The 10,729-nt window shown below is 38.3% G+C and overlaps 1 protein-coding gene across 1 annotated transcript; it reads left to right on the top strand.

The window, feature by feature from the left end:
- Positions 1-920: 920 nt before the first annotated feature.
- LOC138905827 (uncharacterized) lies at positions 921-1,442 on the top strand. The gene has a single exon (XM_070194343.1). It carries the CDS (start codon positions 921-923, stop codon positions 1,440-1,442), a length of 522 nt encoding a protein of 173 aa, XP_070050444.1.
- Positions 1,443-10,729: the final 9,287 nt, after the last annotated feature.

Genomic DNA, 10,729 nt, shown 5'->3' with positions numbered 1-10,729 from the left:
AGGAGCTTAGACTCCCGACACTCACTCTCTGAAGCAGTTGGCTCCCTTATATCAGACTCTGGTGGTTCCAGCAGTTGGAGTAGTTCAGCCCGTTATTGCTACGCATACTGGAGAGAGACTCTCTATGTCGTCAGAGGGGTTGAAGAGGTTGGACAAGTTCACCAAGCTCTTTACTATTCATTTTGGTGGTACACCTTCTGAGGACCCACATGACTATTTGGATCGTTGCCACAAGGTGTTACACAACATGGGTATTATGGAGTCCAATGTAGTTGACTTTGTTATGTTTCAGATGACCGGTTTTGCCAAGAGGTAGTGGCAGGATTATGAGCGACGTAGACTAGCAGGTTCACCTCCACTCAATTGGGATCAGTTTTCACAGATATTTTTGGAGAAGTTCATTCCTTTTACTCTAAGAGAAGAGTACTGCAGCCAGTTTGAGCGTCTACAGTAGGGTAGGTTATAGATGGTCTCACTTATGATATGTTACCCAGTACGAGACCAAATTTGTGGACCTATCTCGCCATGCAGTTGTTTTGATCCCTACTGATAGGGAGGGAGTGGGAAAGTTTATAGATGGCCTCTCCTACGGTATCAGGCTTTAGATGGCCAAGGAGATTAGGGATGATATTTTGTTCCAATAGGTTGTAGAGATTGCTAGACGGATCGAGAAGGTTCGTGGTCAGGGTAGAGAGGCGGTATCTGAGAAAAGGCCTCGTCATTTTGGTGGTTTCAGTGGCTCCTCGTCTTGAGGCAGGGGTTCCTTTGGTAGAGTCTATCCTCAGAGGCCGATTCAGTCACCGCTTCAGGTACCGCGCAGTGCTTCGGGCAATCGTGGTTTTATGGGTCTCGTCCTAAGCAACTAGCCTATAGTGCACCTTCACCTCCCATCAGTGCATTGCTGATTCAGAGCTATCACGATGGTTTATTTGGGTCGTCAAGGTCAGTCTCAGATTCAGCAGCCACAACGGCTGAGAGAGTTCTTTGAGTGTGGAGGTACGGGTAATGTGCCTCAACAGGGTTATAATTCCATGGTTCCGGCATCGGTTGCTCTACAACCCACTTATCCAGCTAGAGCTGGGGGTCAGACAGCTAGAGGAGGTATTATTCCAGTTTGCTATAGAGATGCATCAGTTCTATTTGATCCAGGCTCCACTTATTCATATGTGTCATCCTATTTTGCTTCATATCTAGACATGTATCGTGATTCCTTGAGTGCTCATGTTTACATGTCTACTCCTGTCGGAGATTCTATTATGGTAGACCGGGTATATCGTGCTTGTTTGGTCATCATCGGGAGCTGTGAGAGTAGGGTAGATCTTCTAACTCTTCATATGGTGGATTTTGATGTGATCTTAGGCATGGATTGGTTGCTACCTTATCATACTATTTTGGATTGTCACGCGAAGACTGTGACATTAGCCTTTCCAGGGTTGCCTTGACTGGAGTGGAGAGGTACTCCTGGCCATTCTACTAGTAGAGTCATCTCATATGTGAAGGCTCGGCGTACAGTCAAGAAGGGATGTCTGGCATATTTGGCCTATATCCATGATCCTAGTTCGGAGGTTCCTTCCATGGATTCAGTACTAGTTATGTGTGAGTTTTCGAAGGTATTTCCTACAGATTTGTCGGGGATGCCGCCCGAGAGAGATATCGACTTCTGAATTGACTTGGTTCCGGGCACTCAGCCCATTTCCGCCGCACTATACTGAATGGCCTCAGTTGAGTTGAGAGAATTGAAAAAGCAGTTACTGGATTTTCTTGACAAGGGATTTATTAGACCTAGTATCTCGCCTTGGGTGAAGAAAAAGGATGGAACAATGAGGATGTGTATAGATTATCGGCAGTTAAACAAAGTCACTATCAATAACAAGTATCCGTTGCCGAAGATTGATTTGAGAACTGGCTACCATCAATTAAAGATTAGGGCATCGGATGTCTCTAAGACAACTTTTCGGACTAGATATGGTCATTATGAGTTCTTAGTGATGTCATTTGTCTTGAAAAATGCCTATGTAGAATTTATGGATTTGATGAATCGGGTGTTCAAGCCCTATCTCGATTCTTCTGTGATCGTCTTCATTGATGATTTTGGTAGAGACCCGCAGTCGAGAGGAGCATGAGTAGCATTTGTGGATCGTACTTCATACTCTGAGGGATCAATAGTTATACGCCAAATTTTCAAAGTGTGAGTTCTGGTTGGACTCGATTGCCTTTTTGGGCAATGTTGTATCTTCTGAGGGCATTAAAGTGGATCCTAAAAAGATTGGGGCAGTTCAAAACTGGCTTGGACCTACTTTACCTACAGAGATTGAAAGCTTCTTGGGTTTGGCGGGTTATTATCGCTAGTTCGTGGAGGGATTTTCATCTATCTCACCCCCATTAACCAAGTTGACCCAGAAGGGTGCTCTTTTCAGATGGTCCGACGAGTGTGAGTTGAGCTTTAAGAAGCTCAAGACTACATTGACTACAACCCCAGTGTTGGTGTTGCCTACAGGTTTGGGATCTTTCACCGTGTATTATGATGTATCACATATTGGGCTTGGCGCGACATTAATGCAGGACGGTAGGGTGATTGCCTACTCATCTCGGCACTTGAAGGTTCATGAGAAGAATTACACTATGCATGACTTAGATCTGGAAGCCATTGTTCACACGTTGAAGATTTAGAGGCACTATCTATATGGCGTTCCATGTGAGATCTATACCAACCATCGGAGTCTCCAGCACCTCTTCAAGCAGAAAGATCTTAATTTTCAGCAGCGGAGATGGTTAGAGTTTTTGAAAGATTATGATATCACCATATTATATCATCTGGATAAGGCCAATGTAGTGGCCGATGCATTGAGTAGGAAGGCAGAGAGTATGGGTAGTTTGGCATTATTAAGCGGTAGTAGAGAGGCCACTAGCTATGAATGTTCAGGCTTTGGCCAATCGGTTTCTGAGATTAGATGTTTCGTAGCCTAGTCGGATGCTATCTTATGTTGTGGCACAGTCATCAAAGTTGGAGTATATCAAGGCTCGCCAGTTTGATGATCCTCACTTATTGGTGTTGAAGGATACGGTGCAATCAGGTGGTGCCAAGGAGGTTATGATTGGTGATGGTGGTGTTATACGGCTTCAAGGCCGGATATGTGTTCCAAATATTGATGGGTTGAGAGAGTTGATCCTTAAAGAGGCGCACAGTTCACGTTATTCCATTCACCCAGGTGTCACGAAAATATACTATGACTTGAAACAACATTATTGGTGGCGGAGAATGAAGAAAGACACCGTTTCTTATGTATCTCGGTGTTTGAATTGTAAACAGGTGAAGTATGAACATCAGAAACCGGGTGGATTGACTCAGAGATTGGAGATCCCAGAGTGGAAATGGGAGCACAACACTATGAATTTTGTGTTAGGCTTACCACGGACCTTGAGAAAATATGACGCAGTCTAGGTCATTGTGGACTAGTTGACTAAGTCCTCATCACTTCATTTCGGTTGCGATTTCCTATTCTTTAGAGTGGTTGGCTCAAATTTACATCCAGGAGATTATTCGCCTGCACAACGTGCCCATTTCCCTCATTTCTGACTGAGGCACGCAGTTCACATCGCATTTTTGGATAGTCGTGCAGCGTGATTTGGGAACGCGGGTCGAGTTGAGCATAGTGTTTCATCCTCAGACGGACGGACAGTCCGAGCGCACTATTTAAATCTTGGAGGATATGCTATGTGCCTGTGTTATGGATTTCGAAGGTTCTTGGGACTGGTTCTTACCTCTAGCAGAGTTCGCCTACAATAATAACTTCCAGTCAAGCATCTTGATAGCTACGTATGAGGCCTTATATGGGAGGCGATGTCGTTCGCCGATTGGTTTGTTTGAGCCTGGTGAGGCTAGATTGTTGGGCACTGATTTGGTCTATGATGCTATGGAAAAGGTTAAGGTGATTCAGGAGCGACTTCGTACAGATCAGTCCAGGCAGAAGAGTTATGCGTACCGGTAGGTTTGAGATATAGCTTATATAGTGGGTGAGAAGGTTCTTCTCCGAGTATTGCCTATGAAGGGCATGATGCGGTTTCGGAAGAAGAAAAAGTTGAGCCCGAGTTTTATCAGCCCATTTGAGATCTTGGAGAGTGTTGGGGAGGTTGCTTATAGGCATGCATTGCCTCCTACACTAGCAGGCGTACATTCGATATTTCATATTTTCATGCTTCGGAAGTACCACGAGGATATCTCACATATTTTGGACTTCAGCGGGGTGCAACTTGATGAAAATCTGACCTATGAGGAAGACTCGATGGCTATTCTAGACTGCCAAGAGTTTTTCTTCTGTGAAGGTTCAATGGATGGGTCATCTGATTGAGGAGGCTACGTGGGAGTCTGAGTCCGATATACGGGGTAGTTATCCCCACCTTTATATCAGTCCGGGTACTTTTCTATGTTCGTTCGAGGATGAATGTTTCTTTTAGAGGTGGAGAATATGATGACCCGATAGGTCATTTTGAGTACTAGCCTTTATTTTTATGTTTTGATGTCTTTATTAGCTCTATTTTATATTTCTTGATTTGCGTGTCTGGTCCGTGTTGTTTCGCATTTGCGACCACTGGTATATTAGCTTCGCAATTGCGAAGCTTTTGGGCGCATTTGCGATGAGGGTAGTTTTGCATTTGCAATCAAATTGTCGCATTTGCGACTTCTTGCCGTCTGATGCACTAATTGCATGCGAAGTTCGCATCTTCTAACAAATATTCACAGATGCGATACCTGCAGCTAGGTAAAAGAGGAGAATTTTTTTTATTTTTTATTTTACACCATTTCTCAACCCTAAATACTCTAGAGGCGATTTTTCAAGAATTTTTCCTTCCCAAAATCATTGGTAAGTAACTCTAATCTACTTTCTTTCAATTCCCCATTACGTTTCATGAGATTTTAATATAAAATCTAAGATTTTTATGGTAGAAATTCGGGATTTGGGTAGGATTTAGGGACCTCAAATTGAGGTCGAATTTCGAAACAAATTACATAATCAGGCTCGGGAGTGAATGGGTAATCAAATTTTGGTCCGGATCTCGGATTTTGACCAAGCAGGTCCGGGGTTGACTATTGTTGATTTTTCAATTTCATCAAAGATTGAACCATTTTCATCTGTGGGTAGTTTCTAAAGCTTATTTTGAATTGTTTGATCGATAATTGGCTAGATTCGGTTGGTTTGTAGGCTTGTTCGAAAGTCAAGGTCGTGGTTGGTTGATTGATTTGGTTGCGAAGTGAGGTAAGTATCATGTCTAACTTTTATTTAAGGAAATTAGGACTTGCCGGTCTATTTGTTATGTGAATTATGTAAGAGAATGGTGTATATGTGAGGTGACGAGTATATATGCGCCGACACGGGTTGGGGTATTTATTTATTATTTACAATTATTTCATGCCTTCATTTAATTTGTGTTATTGCATGTTAAATGTTTTAATTGATACTTGCTTTAATTGCTAATTATTTGCATGTATCCGTATCTTTATTTATTAACTGTCTTTACTTGATTTTTTTGAACTTGTGTGTTAATAGATAGCTACTTTTATCTGCCTTATGCCCTTAATTGTTTAGTTCTTTTATTGCATTTTATTCAAACTATGTCGTAGTTGTGTGAACGTTCACATTATTATTCTTCTGTGGTATCGGGTTGCAAGTCGCAATGGTTATTGATATTATTGTGTGGAATCGGGTTGCACGCCGCAACGATTATTGACATTATTGTGTGGGATCGGGTTGCACACTGAAATAAATATTGATATTATTATTTTGGATCGGGTTGCACGCCGCAACAGTATATATATATATATATATATATATATATATATATATATATATATATGTGTGTGTGTGTGTGTGTGTGTGTGTGGATCTGCTTGTGCGTCGCAATGGAGTATAATGTTCAGTAACTGTAGATGTTATAGAATTTATTCTGGTACTGTGATGTAAGATTTGAGAACATGTTATTCTAGGGCCTTATCTATTTTTCCCATTTTCTGTTATTATTATTATTCGTACAGGTTTATTATCGTCACTACTTCGTCGACGTTAGGTTCGGCACTAACATAGTACATAGGGTCTTATATCTGGTCTATTTGCTTTGATGACCTTAGTTGATAGCCATGTTATTGAAGCCATGCATGTTCTGTACATTTAATAATTCATGTAAGCCTGTCATTATAGTATGAAATCATGTAGTGAATCTGCTATCATAGATATCACATAACTTGCTCACTTGCAATGTTTTGATCTGCCATGTCCCTTTGCTATTTCATAACTATGAACTTTGTAGTAGTGGCTACCTAAAATCTTAACTGTTGTGATGGTTGAATGACTCTTATTGACTTCTATGCTTGTGCCCACATTCATCATGTTACTTCTTCTAGTCAAGTGATATTTATGTACCCTCACATGCCCTTCAGTTGAGAAAGTTTCATGGTTAAACTACTATGTCCCTTGTTGAAAGCTTCTCTTGTCAGATTGAGTACTATCTACTTTAATAACTTAGTAATTTGGTTGAATGATGTTGAACATAGGATCTGTAATGAGAAGTATGTTGTTGTAACCTGCAAGTAAAATTACTTACATGTTTAAGTGAACTGGTTGAGGTCTGTTTACCTTGTTTTAGCCTACTAAAAATGAAGAACTCTACTTATTGGATCATGTCTGCTTGACATCTCTGTTTATAAAGAATTTAATCATGGATTTGAAGTTACTTGGATTTGGCAATTTGGAATCTGTTAGACTGTATATTGTCACAACTAGATACCATACCATTAGGTCTAAACAAGACTAAAACTAATTTTTTTTGTTTACATTGATGTCTCTGTTGGTAATCATCTTCTGTAGGAAGTCTGAACAAGGTTGTTAGTTCAAGTGTTAGTGAAGTAAGGTCTCAGTTGTGTATATATTTGCTCTGAACTATTCTGAAGATTGTTGAAATATCTGTTGACCTATTCTAAGTGTTATGAACCTATTTAAGGATCCATAAATGTGGAACCTTTATTAGAATTGATGAGACTAATACATATGACCTTACCTGTCATTTACTTATGCTTAGATCACTTAACAAGACATCTCTGAATCTTAACTAGTTAGAGATAACACCTATCTATTGATGATATACAACTAGCCCTCTTCATCCAATAACTATCTTCTAGTAATGATCCCCTAAAATATTCCCCTAGAATGTTTTGATGCATGTTATGATCAACCTTTAAGGTCATTGAGGTTACTGGACCCTATAAGTTCACTTGCAGTGATTTGTATTTATACTTATTGTTCTGGTAAGAGACCCTAAGGTCAATATTATGATTGGTTCTGAACCATTCATATCTTTGTACTCTAATGATAGAGTAATGTTCTTTATAGCTGTTTGTTGAACTCCTGTATGTCTGAACCTTTATGTTCACTTCTGTCATTGTAAAAACTGCTAACTTGTCCCTTCTAAACCCTTGAGGAAGAGTTATAGTGAATGGCTAAGGGTATTTAGGGTAGATTTAGTTTGTGGTTAAGGTACCCCTTCCTGACACAAGCACTTCTCAGGGTCCATGAGACCATTGTGAACTCTGAAGTGTTAGGCGCCCATAGGGATATTTTATACACAAATAAGACTTTACTCTGAGCCTTTGGTCATCAACTCTCATTAATCCTCATATGATTAACACAAATTAAATTGTCTTTATTGTATTCCTTACACCTTTATTATTATTACTTGTTTATGACTTTTATCTTGTTTACCCTATTTGACGTACACTAATTACTTTCTCAATCTTTTGCATGCATGTTCGAATTGGGCCTGTTGAGTTCTTTGGGACTCAGGCCCAAGTCTCAGATATGGATCGCTTGTTTACCATGCTTTGTTGGAGTTTGCCCCTGATGAGAACCCTATTGGGTCTGGCCTGCTCGCCAAACCAATTCCAAGAGTCCAACTCTCCTCTCTCTTATTTTGAAACGATAGTTAATCATTATGTGTTTCTACTGTATGTGCATATATACCTTTGAAAACTAACTTTGCTATTGGTTATTCTTTCACATTTTGTTGTTTAGGAAACATAGGAAAATTAAGACCTATAGGTAAAAAGGTTAAATTAGGTTATGAAATTAGTTTGCTTTTTATTACTTTAATATATTTTGAACAATAATATTTGAGGCTAATCTAGTCAATAAATAAATAGTCAACTTATGTTCTTCGCTAATGACTTTCAGTGATTTCAAGCTTTGGCAGATACAAAACGAAAATGAATCCTCTTTGAAAAATCATCAAATAAATCAAGAGCTATTTTTCAAGAAATAAAAACAACACACAACCAAGTTTGCAAAGGATAAATATCGATAAAGTTTAAAAAACACAAGGCTTTCCCTTTGAAACGATTTTCAAATAAGGTTTAATCATTTTCAACCAAAGTGTATATTTTAGTAGTCTTTTATTCATTAAGTTATCAAATCTCAAAAGTAATTATCACTCTTTTAGAAAGAAAATACATCATCATTTCCAAAACGATGAGTTTTCAAACAACACTTAAATATTTTTATTTGGCCAATTTAATCATTAACTAAACATAATATAGACATTTTTTTTCCCAAACTTAGCCTAAGTTTAAGGATTTACCTCAGGCAGATTTTAAGGGATGCCTAACACCTTCCCCTTAGAATAACTAGAACTCTTACCCAAATCTCACTGGTTAGCAGACCATTAAGATAATAATTTTTACAGACTTATATGTACCCTAATATACCTTAAATATTAGGTAGCGACTCTCTTTTATTAACATCATAAGAACCATTAGTTGTATTGTATTTTGACTAGTGCAAAATAGGGTGCAACAGCAGTGGTTGTGCCAGTGCACTGCTGGCAGTCAGTACAGTGAGACAGATTTTATAACTATAGAATTGACTGTATGACGACTGAGGAACTGATCACATCGAGTCTCTTATCTGGTTCCTTGCGAACATTTGGCCAGACATCAAAACATGAATAAATATATCACAACAAGCCCAAAGGAACTGATCACAGCTGGTTCCTATCTGGTTCCTCGAGAAAGTTTGGCAAATCATCAACATGTCTAACTTATCATCTCGCATACATATCTAAAGAAGTGTTTTAAAAGACGTGGGCAAGAAGTGAGACATTTTATCTAACATGGAGGCAAGGCAAAAGCCTTGAGGCGTGGAGCTTAAGCCCCATGAATATTTAAATTCTAATATTTGATAAATTAATAAAATAAATATATAAATAACAAAATACATTAAAATTATAAATAAGTCAAGAAAATTAGTATTTATATATATATATATATATATATGTGTGTGTGTGTGTGTGTGTGTGTGTGTGTGTATGTGTGTATGTGTGTGTGTGTGTGTATGTATATATGTATATATATAATGACCCATGCAAAAGAGTATGTACAAAGGAGAAGACTAGTTTTTCTTTTATACTCACTAGTTTGAAATTCATGTAAAATACAAACCTGTAGTGATGTCGAACAAAAAGTATAATTTCGTTAGGAAGTTACTTTAATATGTTGATTATTCAAGAAGGGATGTATCATATTATCTTGATGCTTTAATATTGTATTATATATATATATATATATATATATATATATATATATATATATATATATATATATATATATATATATATATATATATCACACACACATACACACATATATATACACACACACTAACATGTGCATGACCCATGCAAAAGAATATTTTCTTTTACTTGAAAAAGTAAAAGACGTAAAGATATATTACACCTTTAAGGCTAGCACATGACTATGATAGAAGTTTGCACTTTATAGGAAAGCATCTAAAGTGTATCTGTTACTCAATACTAAATGAAAAATAAAAAAGATTATAAAATTAGAATAAACAATTAGAAGAAAAAAAACTTTGACCTTTGAGATTTTTAGTTTGAAAATTTACTATAAGTTAACTTTTGATATTTAAGTTAAAAAATATAATTGTTAATTAATTTTAGCTCAAATTTTAAAAAGTTCATGGGCTTGCCGTCCAAATGAATACCTAGAACGTTGGGACTTATGCTTAGGCGAATGCTTGGAATGTTGGGGCTTACGCCCCACAATATTTATGCAAAGCCAGTATGCTTAAATGTGTTTCTAGGATGCCTTGCCCCGGAGCTCGCCCAGAAAATACCTTTTAAAATACGGATCCAAAGTAATATAAGTACATAGATACACTATAGCTCCTCCAATGATCAGTTCAAATGAATTTATAATGTTTAACTCGATTTTATTATTAGTTCTAACAACTGTGAAAAGAAAATCCAAGATTTTGAAAATTAATGTTTCTCCTTAGCCAAGCTAGATAATTTTAACCTGCCTTTGAGTGGTTGAGGAGATGCATCTTTATTATGAATCTAAAGAAGTAGCAAGTGAAGGTTGCTAGTTTAAGGCATGGGTCATTATTACTGTCATGGGCGGCTTTCCAGCCATACCTCATGACCCCTTGGACGCGCCCCATGGCGTCCTGGCAAGCCTCCCATTGCCTAGCACCATGGACGTCCCCGTGGTCTTGGCCGCACCAAGTGAAAAGTGCGCATGTGCCTATATCACACCACCGATAGCCTTCGTCAGCGCCCAGCCGCAGGCAGATGCCAACAGCGCCACGCGTGCAGACTCTGATGCTAAAGACAAGGTTGCTGTCAACGGATTTGTTTCTACCTTATAGGAATCTAAATCATTTCTATT

The sequence above is a fragment of the Nicotiana tomentosiformis genome, chromosome 2, assembly GCF_000390325.3.
Source record: "Nicotiana tomentosiformis chromosome 2, ASM39032v3, whole genome shotgun sequence".
In the NCBI taxonomy this organism is placed as follows: domain Eukaryota; kingdom Viridiplantae; phylum Streptophyta; class Magnoliopsida; order Solanales; family Solanaceae; genus Nicotiana; species Nicotiana tomentosiformis.
This window is presented reverse-complemented; position numbering and strand designations above follow the sequence as displayed.